Source organism: Eptesicus fuscus, chromosome 15 (genome assembly GCF_027574615.1).
Source record: "Eptesicus fuscus isolate TK198812 chromosome 15, DD_ASM_mEF_20220401, whole genome shotgun sequence".
NCBI lineage: Eukaryota > Metazoa > Chordata > Mammalia > Chiroptera > Vespertilionidae > Eptesicus > Eptesicus fuscus.
Window position 1 is genome coordinate 39578855 of NC_072487.1, and position 16627 is coordinate 39595481.

At 41.4% G+C, this 16627-nt stretch overlaps 1 protein-coding gene across 4 annotated transcripts in view; it reads right to left on the bottom strand.

The window, feature by feature from the left end:
- Positions 1 to 13582, bottom strand: part of CARNMT1 (carnosine N-methyltransferase 1) — a 43382-nt gene extending 29800 nt beyond the window's left edge. Inside the window, exons 1-4 of one of the 4 annotated variants that reach the window (XM_054727223.1) lie at positions 13119 to 13182; positions 12615 to 12828; positions 3409 to 3604; positions 2173 to 2336 (exon numbers count right to left, since the gene is read on the bottom strand). In XM_054727223.1, the coding sequence (XP_054583198.1) occupies positions 2173 to 2336; positions 3409 to 3597 (353 nt within the window). In that variant the 5' untranslated portion in view covers positions 3598 to 3604; positions 12615 to 12828; positions 13119 to 13182. Of the gene's footprint in view, positions 1 to 2172; positions 2337 to 3408; positions 3605 to 12614; positions 12922 to 13118 lie in introns of all 4 variants that reach the window. The other 3 variants (XM_054727222.1, XM_054727221.1, XM_008142070.3) reach the window with 3 other exon arrangements.
- Positions 13583 to 16627: the final 3045 nt, after the last annotated feature.

Here is a 16627-nt window from a genome sequence, read left to right on the forward strand (position 1 = left end):
TTCCTCGCTAACTTGATAAAGTGGCCATTTGTGAAAAACCCACAAGATACAGAACTGTGAGGCCTCTAGGAGCAGAGACAAGTTTTTAATATTTTCAAAGAGGACATATATTCAAGATCTCATCATGAAGAAACATCAATGTCAAACAGGAAAATTCTATAAAGTAATTTCCTTGTATTCTTCAAAAATGTCAATGTCATAAAGTCAAGCAAAAGGCCAAGGAACTGTTCTAGATTAAAGACTAGGACATTAGACAAGAGAAGGCAATGTGGCACTGAAGCAAGATGCTATCTATACTATTGGTTTTAAAGTTGGAGGAAGGGAACCAAGGGAATAGAGGAAAGCAGCTCAGCCCAACTAAAACCTTGACTTTAGTCTAGAAAACTTGACTTGAGATTTCTGATCTCTAGAGCTCTAAGCGAATAAAATGTATGTTGTTCTAGACAAACAAACAAGCAAGCAAGCAAAAGATTAAGACATTACAATCAAATTTACTCCAATATCCTGGACTGGATTCTAGATTGGACAAAAAAATGAGTATTACAAAGGACATTCTCAGGATGATTTATGAAACTTAATATAGGCTATACATTAGAAAACAGTATTCATAGTTAATTTCCTTAATGTGATAATTGCACTATGTTTATGTTAAGAGAATATAAGAAAATATCATTGTTCTTAAGAACATACGAATAAAGTAGGGAAGGTAGAGGCAGGAAAGTAGAAAAAAAGAAATATAAAGCAAATGTAAAATGTTAAGAATTTATGAATATAGGTAAAGTGTATATAGGAGCTCTCTGTAAAAATTCATATATCACATCTGTAATTCTAAATTTATCCTATATAATAAAAGGGTAATATGCAAATTGACCGAATGGAGGAACAACTGGTTGCTATTATGCTCACTGATCACCAGGGGGCAGACACTCAATGCAGGAGCTGCCCCCTAGTGGTCAGTGCGCTCCCACAGGGGGAGTGCCACTCAGCCACAGACAGGCTACAGCTGGTGAGCACAGCAGCGGTGGCAGGAGCCTCTCCTGCCTCTGCGGCAGCGCTAAGGATGTCCACTGCAGCTTAGGCCTGCTCCTCATGGGGAGCGGGCCTAAGCCATCAGTCAGACATCCCCTGAGGGCTCCCGTATTGCTAAAGGCACAGGCTGAGCTGAGGGACCACCTGCCTCCCCCCGCCCCCCGCGTGCATGAATGTCATGCACCGGGCATCTAGTTTCAAAATGAAAACTTTCTTTAAAAGAGAGAAAGAAGACACACACACACACACACACACACACACACACACACACACTGAAATTTCTGGAAAGATATACCAAACTTAAAGATGCCAATCACTGAAGAAGGGAAGGAGATGAGGAAAAGGAACCTATCTATGACAAACTGAATTCCATCCAGTGGTTCTCCTTAAACATATAATCTCTACATCACGAGTTTCCAATGTGACATCCAGAGACCCAAGGGGTCTATGAAGAGAATTCACTATATCTATGATGGGAATAGGGAAAAAATTACACTTTAATTTCATTAACCTTTAACTGATATGTTTTCACTTCATATTAGTTACTGAAATTCTCAAAATAACATATGTACCGTTCAGTATTTTCAAAATACAGTAATTCTTGCTGCTGGATTTTAATGCGATACATGATAAAGAGCAGCTTTTTAAGTTTTTGATAACTATATTTCAAAATAACTGGTTTCTTGGGAGTCCTATGTATTTTATCTTATACATTTATAAATGTTATTCTCATAGGCTTCAGACTGCTCAAGGTTTTCAACATAAAAAAGTAAAGAATCTCCTATATGCTATCAATCCCTCATTTGCTTACAAGGATGTCATAATGAGGAAAATTAAAACAGTTTGCAGCTTTTTGCTCTTCCATAAAGCAAACAATTAAGACAGCATTGATCATGGACATTCAATCTAACCCTCTCATTATTTAAATTCTAATTTCCAATATGTGCTAAAGCAAAATTTTTTCATGTTAACTGCAACCTCACATAAAGCATCCAAGAACAAATATACTACCACACACCCACACATGAAAAAAATACAGGCACAAGTAACTATAAAAATGAATCAAGACTGTGAAATGCCTCATAGAAAAACTCAGTGCTTACATATCTTAAAGAAATTGGTTAAAAACAAGATACTATTTACCATCTCTCTTTTGGAAAATTTTTTAAAATTTCTTTAATGATTGGCTGGTAGCAGGCATCCCTTTCTGCTTTTCCACTTTCACACCAGTCTCTCACAAACTGTTTCAATGTGGATTTTAACTTATCCATGTCAAATGTAGATGCTGGCATAATCTTCCCATTCCCCTGTTTAAAAAAGAGAAATCAATTAATTTCTGAGGAAAGTAATCAATCTTGAATATGGTTAAATAGACATGCTACTAAGAGGCTATATAGATGGTTTAGTGGATAAATCACTGGCCTCTCACCTCAGCAGGGTTCGAGTGCAGCTTGAGATCCTAAATGAAAAGTTTGGTGGTCTCACTTCTACCCTCAATAGATTACGGTCCTTTAACCATGAAACCACCATATAGTTAAGTAGTCTTTACTCAGGAGAGGACCAGCATTGCTATGGAGATCAAACATTCTCTCTCTAAGAGAGAAAAGAAAGTCCTTCCAGGTCATTGATGGGGCAGCATGGAGAGGCTCACAGTGGAGTGGCCCAACTGTATCTATCCTGTGGATACAAAAAGAGGACTTCAGTTTCTATTACTGCCAGTCCCTTGAGATTTATAAGTGAAAAATCATTTCTTAAAAGATGACTTGACCTGGCCGGTATGGCTCAGCTGGTTAGAGCGTCATCCTGTGCACCAAAGGGTCACAGGTTTGATTCCTGGTCAGGGCACATGCCCATATTGTGGGTTCAATCCCTGGTTGGGGAGCATGCAGGAAGCAGCCGGTTGATGGTTTTTTTTTTCTTTTTCTCTCTCTCTCTCTCCCTGCCTTCCCCTCTCTTTAGAATCAATGAAAATCATATCCTTGGGTGAGGATTGAAAATAAAATAAAACGAACAAAAAATGACTATCAATAGATACATACTGGGAACAATGAGTTTAGCAAGGGAAAGTAATTTTACAAAACTACTAAAGTTGTTTATAAAAATTTAAGTCACTAACTCTATATGCCAGAACACTGTGAAAGTGTATCAAAATGCCAAGAATTATCTTAGTATTTAAAGAAAAAGTAAGTGAATAAATCCAGTTTCTGGCATACTGTTCTATTAAGCCTAATCAAATGACTGAATATACAAGTGGAAACATTCTCTAAGTAGAGCAAATGACCTATGCAAAATTATAAAAATGAAATCCAGAAAGATAAAGACCTCAAAATATTGAGATTAAGCTCTAAAATAAAAACAAATAGAACAAATTTCACATACATTTTCTCCATATTCTTTATTTTCAAACATATTTATGCAATCATTCACAATGGTCAGTAGTATTTCTTGATTATGATCAATGCATTTCCGGATCTTGTCCAAGTGGAGAAGAAACTGAGGAAGGAGTTTCTGTTGATTAGCTGGAAGTGATCGAAACTGTCTTTCTGTTCGGTTCACTCGCTCATGCATACTGGTGCTAAAACATAAAAGGTGTTTTTTTAAATTGGCAAAAGAATTCTCAGCAGAGCCCAATCTTATTTTAAAGTTGTCTTTCTGTACAATTATTCCCTTATAATCTACATAATAAAAGCCTAAGCGACCTTTACGGCAGAATGACCGGTTGTTATGATGTGCACTGACCACCAGGGGGCAGACGCTCAACACAGGAGCTGCCCCCTGGTGGTCAGTGTGCTCCCACTGGGGGAGCGCCACTTAGCCAGAAGCCAGCTCATGGCTGGTGAGCGCAGCAGCAGTGGCGGGAGCCTCTCCCACCTCCACGGCAGTGCTAAGGAAGGAGCAGTGAGCAGGCGGGCGATAAGGAGCAAGGGGTCCGGGACTGTGAGAGGACACAGGCCGAGCTGAGGAACCCCCTCCCCCCCCCCCCCCCCCCCCCCGCTGTACACATATTTCATGCACCGGGCCTCTAGTGTTGAATAATGTCCTGTCTGTCTCAATCCTTTGGTTCCCTAAAGCAGTGTTCACCAACTGGTGATCTGTGAACCATTGGTAGTCCGTGAGGTCTGAAAGGTTGGCGACCGCTGGTTTAAGGAAACCTTTGGAGCAGCAGTCATCAACCGGTGGTCTGTGAACCACTGGTGGTCCACGAGTTCCGAAAGGTTGGCGACCGCTGCCCTAAAGGATATCCATTTAGAAAGTCTTATATGTTCTCACCTGAGTACAAATTCTCTAAGCAGCCAAACAAAAGACAAACTGTTTACAACCAGTAAAAGTTATAAACATCAATGAGAAGAGGGAGACAAAATATTACAGAAAATTAGTGTATAAGTTTATTGTTATGATTTCAATTTTCAAACTTAAAATTTTCAGCAAAAGTAGCTGAATGCTTTAGATATTTCCATCAAGTTAACAGAATGCTGCTCTGAAATAGCTTTAGGATAAAAAACATGTTTTGAAATTAACTAAGAGCCATCCAAGTTGAATTTTTCAAAATATCATAAAAGATACTAGAGGCCCGGTGCATGAATTCATGCACTGTGTGTGTGTGTGTGTGTGTGTGTGTGTGTGTGTGTGTGTGTGTGTAGGGCCAGGTCCCTCAACCCAACCTGTGCCCTCTTGCTCCTTACTGCCTGCCTACAGTGGAAGTGGAAGAGGCTCCCCACCACTGCCGCTGTGCTCGCCAGCTGTCAGCCTGGCTTCTGGCTGAGCGGCACTCCCTCTGTAGGAATGCACTGACCACCAGGGGGCAGCTCCTGTGTTGAGCATCTGCCCCTTGGTGGTCAATGCACATCACAGCAACCGGTCGTTTTGCCATTCAGTTGATTTGCATATTAGGGTTTTATTATATAGGATTATCATAAAAGTAGTAAAAAAATTAAAAATCAAAATTCTATAACATTTTACATGACAATATTCACACTTTGTATTCTTAATGTTTCCAAATAACTATGTCCTGGCTGGTGTGGCTCAGTGGCTAAAATGCAGTCTCAAAGAGTCAATGGTTCCATTCCTAGTCAGGTCACATAACAGGGTTTCAGGCTCTGGTTGGGACATGTGCATGAGGCAACCCATCTCTCTCTCTCTCTCCTCTCTGTCTCTCCCTCCCCCCCACCTTCCCCTTCTCTTTCTAAAATCAATGAAAAACATATTCTCGGGTGAGGATTAAGTTTCCAAATAATTCTAAAGGTCACGTTGGGAACTACCTATTTGTAAAATTTGAAAAGAACATCATGCCCTAGCTGGTTTGGATCAGTGGCTAGAGCATCGGCCTACAGACTGAAGGGTCCCGGGTTCAATTCCGGTCAAGGGCACACGCCCAGGTTGTGGGCTTAATATCCAGTGGGGGCGTGCAGGAGGCAGCCAACCAGTGATTCTCTCTCATCATTGATGTTTCTATATCTCTCTCCCTCTCCCTTCCTCTCTGAAATCATATTTAGAAAAAAAATGAAAAGTACATCATTTTTAAAAGTTAAATGCTACACTCACAGTGAAATGCAATTTTACTTCAATCAGATGGGCAAAATTTAAAAGCCTGTCTATCTGAAATGTTGGTAAAAAGTGGAACAATTAGATATTTATATACTGATTGATGGTGGGTACATAAATTAGTATAACTACTTTGGGAAATAATTTAGCATTACCTAGTAAAGCTTAATATGCATATTCCACATGACCTAGCAATTATACTCCTAGACACAGACTCAAGAAATTCCTATAGATGGTCACCATGAAACATGAAAAAGCTTCAGCACAGCACTGTTAGATATAACAAACTAAAACTCTGGAAACAACCTAAAGGTCCATCACCAGTAGACTGAACCAATAAAGTACAGTATAGTCACACAAGGAAATGCAGTTAAATTAATAAATTATGGCTACACACAATATGGATAAAACTCAGGAATGTAAATATTTGCTTAAAAATCAAGTTGTAGAAAAATACATAAAGTATAATTTCATTTTATGTAAACAATATATTCTAGGAACTGAACATATGTAGAAAAACTACTAAGAAAGCAAGGAAACAAAAATTCAGGAAAGTGATGTGCTTTGAGGGGAAAGGGATAGGATAATATTCTTTTTTAAAACTGGGTGGTAGATTCATGGTGTTCACTCCACCATTTTTACATTTTACATATAAAAACAATTAATAAATGCATATGTTGATTTACTGTTTTGTGTGCTACCACATTTTCATGAGAAAGGTGCTAAATGACTTTGTCTTAAACAACAAAACAGAAATATGCCAACAAGTTAGAAGTGGTTGCCTCTAAAAGAGGGATTTATACTTGTAATTAAAAGGATACTTTTACTTTTAAGCATTTAAATATTAAAAAATATTTTCATTTGGTTGCCAGGATTTCTCTATTCATCCAAATAACTCATTTTTACCTTATGTCAAATTACTCTGTAATTTCTGAACAGTAATATTTAAAGAAGTTCTGAAGAAGCTTCAGATAAAACTTAAGCTCGGGTGTGGTGGTATTCAGAGGTTAGAGGCGATGTGAAAAGATCAAGTTGACACTGATTGGTTGCACTGATGTCTGCTTTTTTGCTCCTCCATCTCCCTCCAGACAGTATAATAGTGAGCTCTGGAATCAAACGGATCTGGACTGAAATCCAGCTAATGTCCCCTATTTACTATGTGACCCTTGGCAAGTTACTTGCTTTCTCTGTCCTCCACTGTCTCATATATAAAAACACGAACAACAGTGATGACAATGAGTATAGAAGCTATCATCCATTGAGATTTAGTAAACTCAGGCCACTAAACCAAGTCATTAAGTGCTTAAATATAGTAGGCATATCTAATTTATAAAACTATTATGTTGACAATGAAAATATGAAAAATGCTTAAAAGTAAAAGTATCCTTTTAATTACAAGTATAAATCCCTCTTTTAGAGGCAACCACTTCTAACTTGTTGGCATATTTCTGTTTTGTTGTTTAAGACAAAGTCATTTAGCACCTTTCTCATGAAAATGTGGTAGCACACAAAACAGCAGATCATCTGGAAGTGGTTAGGAATGGAGAATCTCAGGCCCTACACCAGACCTACTGAAATGCAATCTGCCTTTTGACAAGCTCTTCCAATTATCTATATGCACATTCAAGTTCTAGAAGCATTTGTAAGTCTTTATCCTTATTAGAGGAATTTTCCCAGGTCAGAAAAAGGATCTCAAATGACTATATGGCAAATGACTGCAATGACAGTTCATCATTTCACCTTATGCAACCAAAATTTACTTAGCTATTTCTCAAACACTGGGCCTCTAGATACTTTCGCTTGCCCATATGATAAATTTTTGTGTTCAAATCTGTCTATATTGTAGAAAAAAAATACCACAAATTCCCCAAAGAATGACCAGGTCAGAAAGGATAGTACTTTTAAGTCTCTTGATACAAACTGATTTCCAGAAAGATTGTACCAATTTCTATTTCCAGCAGTAGAGTATGACACTAACTGAACTATTTAAGACCATGCATGATTTATTGCAGAGTTACAACAGTTTACAATTTACTGTCAAGAGATTAAGTAGTCTTTTAGTACTTAATTCCTAGTATTCCTGGACACTGGGTGCTCCCCAATCATTCTCTCACTATACCTCAAAAGTCAACATATCCAAAATGAATTTATTACGGCCCATCAAAAAAACGTGTACTTTTTCCTACATGGCTGATATCGATGAGTGGCATACCATACTCAAGTCAGAAACTAACAAGTCATCCTAAAATGCCTCTTCTCATAGCCCACACAATCAATTAAGCACAAGATCCTTTTGATTCTCCTTCATAAAACTATCAGCAAATTACACCCCTCTCCCAATGCTTTAGCTCAGGCCCTCATTATGTCTCCCAACGATTACTGAGAGGCCTGCTACCTGGGAATGCAGTTCCCAACCTAACCTCCCCATCAGATGAATTCTTCTAAAACACAAGTCTCATCTTTGTCACTATTTAACCTCCATATTTCACCACATGTAAAAAACAATCCATAAATGTTCAGTGAGGCAACCTAGGTGCCACTTTTTGTTCTCCATGAAGACTACTTATTTCCATGATAGCAGGGGAGTTGAAGGAAGTTATGGATTGGTCAGAAGAACCGAACATATTTGCTGTCAATTCCTGTTACAGAAGTGATGTAAGTACACAGAGTGGGATGAGCTGTGGCATATCCCTTAACCCTTGGTTACTTAATAGTATGCCAAGCTATCCATAACATATACCCACAGTGACTCTCTGAAGTGAGGTTTTACCAAAGCTGAGAAGAAACCAATCCTTACTCTACCATTATAACCGGGGATAGCCTCACTATTCTGGAAATGCTTACATTATGAGGAATAGAGTGAAGAAATAAAATGAAGTCACTATATAGTCAAGCTATGAAATTACTAAAATCAGTTAGGTTGAAGTCTGAGGAAATGATTTTATTGTTGTCTTAATCAGCCTGGAACTTAAAATTTTGAACTTTTCAGTTCTGCAGTAATGACTGGATATACATGATCACTCTATGAAGGACTCATGTATCAAGGCCACCTGACATCCATCATCCAGACTGCCTAACACAACCAGGACCAATCCTAGTGCAGAGAATACAGGACTGATTATTCTCAAAAATGCACATTTTACTATAAGAACTCTTTAACTTTTTTTTCCTTTTTGAAGCACACCTGAGTTTTTGCCTACTTGTGTTTCCAGTTTGTAAATCCTAAGACCCTTCAATATCATTATTTCTAGCCAGAGCCTCCACGCTCTTTTTTGAGTGTGTTGGACAATTCTTTTAGTGTGTGTGTTAAGACAGGGGTGGCAATACATGCGTCCCCACCCCTGGCTACTTGGTCTGTTTTTGTAAAAAGGGTTTTACTGAAACATAGCCATGCCCACTTATTCACATACTGGGGCAGAGTTGAATAGTTGTAACAGAGACCACCTAGTCCCAAGAGCTTAAAATATTCATTGCCTAATCTTTTAAAAAAAGTTTGCCTATCTTACTTTAAAGCAAGCATGTCGAACTCGTGGCCCACAGGCCCATGTGGCGCCCAACTAATATTTTTGTGGCTCAGCCAATATAATGGTATGCAAGAAACGTTTTAATAAAAATTTTGTAACTTAATTTTTACAATACCCTGTTACACATAACGCTATATAATAAAGATGTAATATGCAAATGGTCGTTACTCCGTGGAGCGTAATGACCAGATCACCACGAATCAGCAGGAGGGTGGGACAGCGAGCTACAAAGGGTGGCAGAGAGCTACAGGAGGGGGCAGGGCAGCAAGCTATTGGGGGGGGGGGGAGTGGAGGGAGCTACAGGAGGGCGGGGCAGCAGGTGGAGAGCTACAGGAGGGCAGCAGCGAGCTACTGGCACACAGATTCGTGCACAGGGCTACTAGTTATTGATAACGAACTACAATGTTCACTAATGACTGATTACTATAATCATGTTGCATTCATTTCCCTTAGGCGCCTTAGACGCCATACACACAGGCACACCATTTTTCTCCACTAATACTAGCAGTGAATATTTTAGCAGCTGATTGCCACACCATTAGTCTTGTACTGACTTGTTTGGTGTACGCAACAGAAAATCTTTCACTTTCGGAGAAAAGAAAAATAGGTTTATTTGCGTTACGCTTATTAATCTGTGCAGTAATCAGTGTCTGGTAAGTTAATGTTCAAGAAAAAATATTAATTTTTATTAAAATGTTCTATTATTTTATGTTAATGATTACTCATTTATTTTAGCCCTTTGTATTCAGCATGTCTCTATCGAAATAAACGTATGTTTCTATGAAAACTGAAGCTTTTGGGGTTTTTTTGCGGTTCTCATAAACTTAAACCTTATTTATTTGGCCCGTGTTAGCCTTTGAGTTTGACATGCTTGCTTTAAAGGAATGGTTTATAACCTTCAGACTCTCCTTGGTTCTGAACTCAATCAGCATAATGAGGCCACATCTTTTGGCAGCTAAAGGGAGAAAGTAGTCAGCAGCCATCTTTCTGTAAGGGTGTCTCTACCTTCAGCTCTCTCTAGAAGGTTGGCCTAGGTAGTGACCCCCAACTCTGGCTCAGTGGCCTTTTATCAGGTGGGTTTATGCTGGCTGTGAGCCAAGGACCAAGGTCACTGACCCACCCCTCTGAACCTGTTGAACTACTCTAGAATTCCACACAGGAAAGCATACCTTTTCAGAAGGAAAGTTTGCCTCAATCCATTTAAAGTATTTATTAAATACCCAAAGTTAAAATTGTCTTACTAGTATCACTGCTCATAAGGGTAAAATTTTAGTAAACGATTTTTGGATTTCAGACCAGACGCTATCACAATTTGGTTGTGTAACCCTAGGCAAGTTACTCATCTCTTCATAGGCCTATCCCCTCACCTAAGAACTGAGCTCTACATCTCAGTTCTAAAAAATAAATCTCACCTAATCGCTATTTCCAAGAGTAGGCCAATTCTGACAAGATCTCTAATCTTTCAATTGTAATATTTTCCATGTAACTAGGTATCTTCATTCATAACAAGAGTAGTATTTTAAGGCTAACAACATTTTTTGCTATGCATTACAATGCTATAATCATTTTTAGAGAACGTCACCTAAGTAAAAGCTGTAGCAAGCACAACATTGGAAGCCACTGGAAAAAGAAAACAATAATAAAAAGACATTTCTTGCCCTATGACTTTCATCTAAATGTCATTATATTAACAAAAGGCGTTTAGCAGTAAAACCAAACTCTGGCTACTTGAGACCGAGGAAATGCATTTTTAATTTTATTAAGTTTTAATTAGTTTAAGTTTTAATTTAGCCCGATGTAATTATCGGCCAAGGTATTAAACAGTGCAACTCTAGAAAAATCATAAAATGTTGGAATGTAACAATCCAGTGTTTTCTGCTACACGATGTTTTCTGTAACCCTAATCCTTTCAGTGATATTTTAAGTAGTATATTTTTAATCACATACTATTTTCAGTCTAAAGATATAAAGTGTTTCATCAGAGAGTACATACAAATAAAAAGGATTGTTTTTAAAAAATGAAGTTTTTCTCAGTCCCACATTATACTGGTAAAGGAGAGGGATGAGAGTACAGAAAACTGTATCACAACTACTAGAACGTGCACACAATTGCTCTTTTTTATATTGCCACACTTGGGTCCTAGATTCAGGTCAAAGTCTCTCTGCCCCCACAATAAAAAGGTCCATCTGATACTAATTATAATATCAATTCTAAATTAGTCCTAACATATTAGAACTGGGTACACACACACATTTTAATTATGTCCATTATATTCCCAAGACATTTCCCAATATTCTTTCTAGATTTTTTAATAGTAAAATGCACAGGACTTTTCTGCATCTACCACTCTTAGCTATCTAATGTCAGCTGCTTCTCCTGCCCGTGTGGTTCTTCCAGGCACAATAATTACATCAAATTCAATCCTCTGGTTGTCTGCCTTTCTTCCTCTGTTGATACTAAATAAAATCCCCATACTACTAACTTCCTTTTGGGCTCTATAAGTAATGCAATCCATGGTTCCTATCCTTATGTTTAGTTAGTAAATTATGTCATCAAGATCTTTGAACTTCAGCCCTGGCCCGTTTGGCTCAGTGGATGGAGCATCCACCTGCGGACTGATGGGTCCCAGGTTCAATTCTGGTCAAGGGCACATGCCTGGGTTGCGCGGGCTTGATCCCCAGTAGGGGGCATGCAGGAGGCAGTGGATCAATGATTCTCTCTCATCTTGATGTTTCTATCTATCCCTCTACCTTCCTCTCTGAAATCAATAAAAAGATATTTTTTTAAAAAAAGTCTTTGAACTTCAAAAATTCATGTCATAAATGTAATCAGATTGTGAACAACTTTAAGCTTTTTTATTAGGCGAGTTTCTAAATTCAGAATAGTAATAGACTAGTTTACCAACTGTTCACAAATTGACAGACGACTTGGGAATGACATGTATTTCTTTGCTACTATTTATTTGTTAAAAATAGAGCTTCAAAAACCTATGGCAAGCACTGGTGACATAAAAATAAATGAGGCTCAGTCCCTGCCCTTGGGGAGGTCAGAGTCAAGCAATATAAAAAAAGTTTGCATAAAGCACAGCAGAAGCCCAGCTAGGGAAACAATTTTTCTCACGGGGAAGGTCATGTTTGATTACAACTGCAGACTCAGAATATGTCCCTCAGTGGACTCACCTCCTACACGAATAAAATACTTTTCTTTGCCTACAAATCCAGTTGATTTAAGTCCCTTTCAGATCTGTGAATTAAAATGTTGTGGCTAAGCTTAGTTTAACATCTATCTAGAAGAAAAGTAGAAAGTTAGCCAAGTATACAGCCCTACCGCCACGCCAGGCTCACGGTGAGAATCGGATACATATTTGCAGAATAAAAGATCACAAAGGTGGCTCTCACTGTGCCTTCCCTCAAGCCCCTCCCTAATGAGCAAACGTTAGAGAACATCCGGACCACTTCCGACCTTAGTTTCACCCACCAACCAGTGAAAGACACTGAGCCGCATCATTCATCGCTCACCACAAATGTGCTCGCACTTCCTCAGCGCCAGGGGGTGGGGTGGGAATCTTAGGCTGTTCTCACAAGAACTGGCAACAGTTTGGGAAAATGCGTCCTGCCGCATCCCATGTGGAGGTGAACGTGGGCTCTCCGTCTGTCGAGTTTGGAGACCAGCGACAACACAAACCATCGTGCCCAGCACTGGACAATTTAATTTACCACCATCCTCTTCTGTCTGAAACAGTCACAGCATTTTTTCTGATCACCCCCACCGGCCTCACAGCCAAACCTTTCACGTGGGATGGAAGGCAGGAGGGCTAATCTGATCCTGGGGTCAGAAGACAAGAGCCGCAGACGGTGAGCAGGGCCGAGAGGGGGTAGGATGACTCGGGGAGCCGAGGTCAGCTCAGGCGGCCCGGGCCGGGAATCCCGGAGGCGTGGCGGCCGGGGGAGGGGGGAGGGCGAGCGCGGGGGCGCAGCGGGCGCCCCGACGGGCCGGGCTGGGGTCCGCCACGGGCTCCTTACCCGTAGTAGCGGAAGGCATTGATGATCTTCCAGAAGTGCTCGCGCTCGAGCCTCTCTTCCTCCTCCTCCGTGTTGCGCGTGGCTGCCGCCGCCGCCGCCGCCGCCGAGTCCACCGCGACCGAGCCCAGGCGCCCGGCGGAGAACTGCACTTCCACCTCCCCGCTCCCGTCGCGGCCCCCGCGGCCCCCGCCGCCTCCCCCGCAGTCCTCCCGCAGCCGGGAGGCGGGCGGCGAGAGGCGCCGCCGTCGCTGCATAGCTGCCGCGGCCCTCAGCCTGGCTCTCTTGCGTCTTGCCGCGAAGGAAAGCGTGGTGGCGGCTGTTCGGCTTCCTCTCGTCACGCCCCCTGCTCGCGGCGCGCTCCGCCTCCGCCGGCCTCGGGCCTCCAGCCTCCAGCCGCGCGGGGATCCGCGGTGTCTTCACGGCTCCCAGACCCGGCGCGCAAGACCAGGCGAGGGTACGACGGAAGGCCGCGGCCGCCTGCGCTCATTGGCTGCCGACCTTGGGCGACAGCGCGTGACGTCACGACGACACGCACAGGGGGCGGGGCAGAGGGCCGGGTGGGCGGAGCGAGGGAGGAATTCCCTGGTGGTGCGGACCTGACACCTGCCAGCGGCCTCGTGGGTGGAGTTCAAGAGCCTGCGACTGCTCGATTGTGGGACGGGCAAGAAGCTAAAGTACTAGCGGGGGGAAAAGCAGGACAAAAAGTTAAGCTTTGATGAATTTATTCGGAATTTTTATTTCACAAAGTCTAGAAGGAAGGTCTTGAATTCACCCGAATTTAAGTTTTAATTCATTTCCTAAATGACTTTCTCCTTTTAATTACGTAAGGGGAGAAGAACACTACCATCTTGTCAGTGTCTAGGGACCTGTGAAAATCCTAATCGGGCCCTGACTGGCGATGGCAGCAGAGGGAAATGCAGGAACCTAACTCTTGGTACCTGCCTTTGGAGACCACCAACGTGCACAGGGGCCCCAATGCCTCACCATTGGCGAGGCACTAGCATCTAATCGTGGCCCTTAACAATGCACCGGCATCTAGGTGGGAAATAGAGAAATATATTCACTGTGTTTTCTCATTTTCTGTATTCTTGATGCTCTGCCACCCAAGACTTCTACAGGGAAGAGACTGCCCCGCCCAGGGCTAGCTAATTCCTAGAGAGAGCAAACAAATCCCCAGAACCTTTCATATGCAAACAGACCAAGCCGGAAGCCACAGCCACCTTCTTCATCAGACACTTACACAGATCCTTCCCTGCCCTCCCTGCCCTGCCCTGCCCCGCCCTTCTTCATCCCCTCCCCTTCCTTCCCTTCCCCTCCCCTCCCCCTCCCCTTCCCTTCACAGAATGGCCCCTCCAAATGCCCCAAAAGTGTGATTAATGTTATTATCAGGCCCCTCCAAATGCCCTAGAAGGGTGATTTTATAGCATAGTCACTAATATCATTTCCCTTTTCCTGCTATCTTTGTTTTTAAATCAGTAAGATGGGAACTAAATTACCAAAGGAGCTGAACTCTGATCAGCAACAGGTTGCCCAGACTTCATTTATTCTTAAGATTCTAACCATTGACTTCCTAAAGAAAAGTAACTTATCCAAGAATTTACCAGTCAATCTGCATCTTACGTGTGAAAAATTCTAAAGTGCTCTGAACACAAGAGGAATGTAATTCAGGATCCAAGCACTCAAGAAGCTTGTGGTACAACAGGGAAGCAAAACTAGAAAACATTAAACAATTGAGAAGATTTAGTATTAAAATAGTATGGATTAAGTAAACTGTAATGGGAATTAAGAAAAGGGAGAATGGTTTAAAAGTGGCATAGAGCTAAATTTCTAAGGATGACTTTAATTGAAGAGGCAAAGATGTGGGAGTACTTTTTGCAAACCAATTCAAATTGGTTTAAGACAAAAGTGGGGGAGGAGGAAGGATTTATTGTTTCTTATTACTGAAAAGATCATGCATAGGTAAAGCTAGAGGCTCAAAATATATCATCGGGAATCTGTCAGTTGCTATTTCTAGTAGTGCTAAAAGAGCACTATTCTTTTCTAAAAGTCTTCAAAGCCCCTGAGGACTCTCATTGGACCAAGAGCTTGAGTTGTGTGCTCTTCGTTGAACTGATTGTTGTGACCAAAGGGGCTGTGGTTCTCTGATTAGCTGGGTTTAGGTCACATGTCCATCCAAACTGTGGAGTGAAGATAAGGGTTTAGTGGTTTCCAAAGGAAATTTTTAGTGATGTTACCAAGAGGTAAAGTCTATTCTGAACAGGAAAGCACAACAATTTTTGGTGTAGTTTGGGAGTAATAACATAAGCCAGGTGGAGAGGAAGGCAAAGACGGCAAAGACCGATCTGATTATAACCCATATGAAGAAGTGTGTGTGTGGTGGGGCGGGGGGGGGGGGGGGGCATTTTACTAATTCAGATGGTATAAAATTATTAGAACCTTTAAAAATTAGAAAAGTTTGGGTGAATCACTAAGCCAAGGAGATTCATTTTAATTCTGAAGCAGCAGTGTGATATGATAAAAGTAGTATTATAGAAAGGGCAGAGCAGGACAGCACAAAATGTACTGTACCCTCCACCCTGTGTAACTATGTATATGACTCCTTTTTCTTAGAAAACCGCGAGAATGTAACAATTGCATGAACCTGCCAATAGGAATGTAGAGAGGTGGACTCAGTCCACTTTAGGCAAGCTGCCCAGTGTGCCTTTGTGTAACTGGACCCCTCACCCTACCCCTGACCAATCATAAACACTCTCCCTGCCCACTGCTTGAGACGCCCTTTAAAGCCTTTGTTGTGGCGAGAGAGGGTCTCTTTTTCCCCGGTGAGCGCTGGAGATGAGAGCTCGTGCTAGCACGAATAAAGGTTCTCTTGCAGTTACAGCGGGTCTTGGCTCCTTCCTGGGGGGTTTTTGGGGATTCTGAACACTGGGCATTACATTATAGAATGCTTAATCAAACAAAAGCCAAGGGATAAAATGTTATCAGGAAGACCAGATGAGGAGGTTGTTCGAATAATTCTGAAATGGTGTGATAAAGGTTTATGCTAGACAGTAATAGTGAAAGGAAGAGATTAAGGTAAATCCAGATGGTATTTTCTAAGGAAGAAAAAAACAGAGTTGAATATAGGGGATAACTAAAGGGAAGAATCAAAAGAGATGACAGCCCTAGCCAGTTCGGCTTAGTGGATAGATTATTGGCCTGCTGACTGAAGAGTCCCGGGTTTAATTCTGGTCAAGGGCACATACCCAGGTTGCTGGGCTCTACCCCAGTAGCGGGGCTTGCAGGAGGCAGCCAATCAATGATTCTCTCTCATCACTGATGTTTCTATCTCTCCCTCTCGCTTCCTTTCTGAATCAACAACAACAAAAGAGATGACAAAGGTTGTAGCCAAAATTACAAAGAAATATATAAGGAGAGTGGGTTTCTTCTTCCGAAATACCCCTACCCTACAAGCCTGCTCTTTTATCCTATGATTTCCATCACTAGGCTATATAAAGACTACTACAGATTCT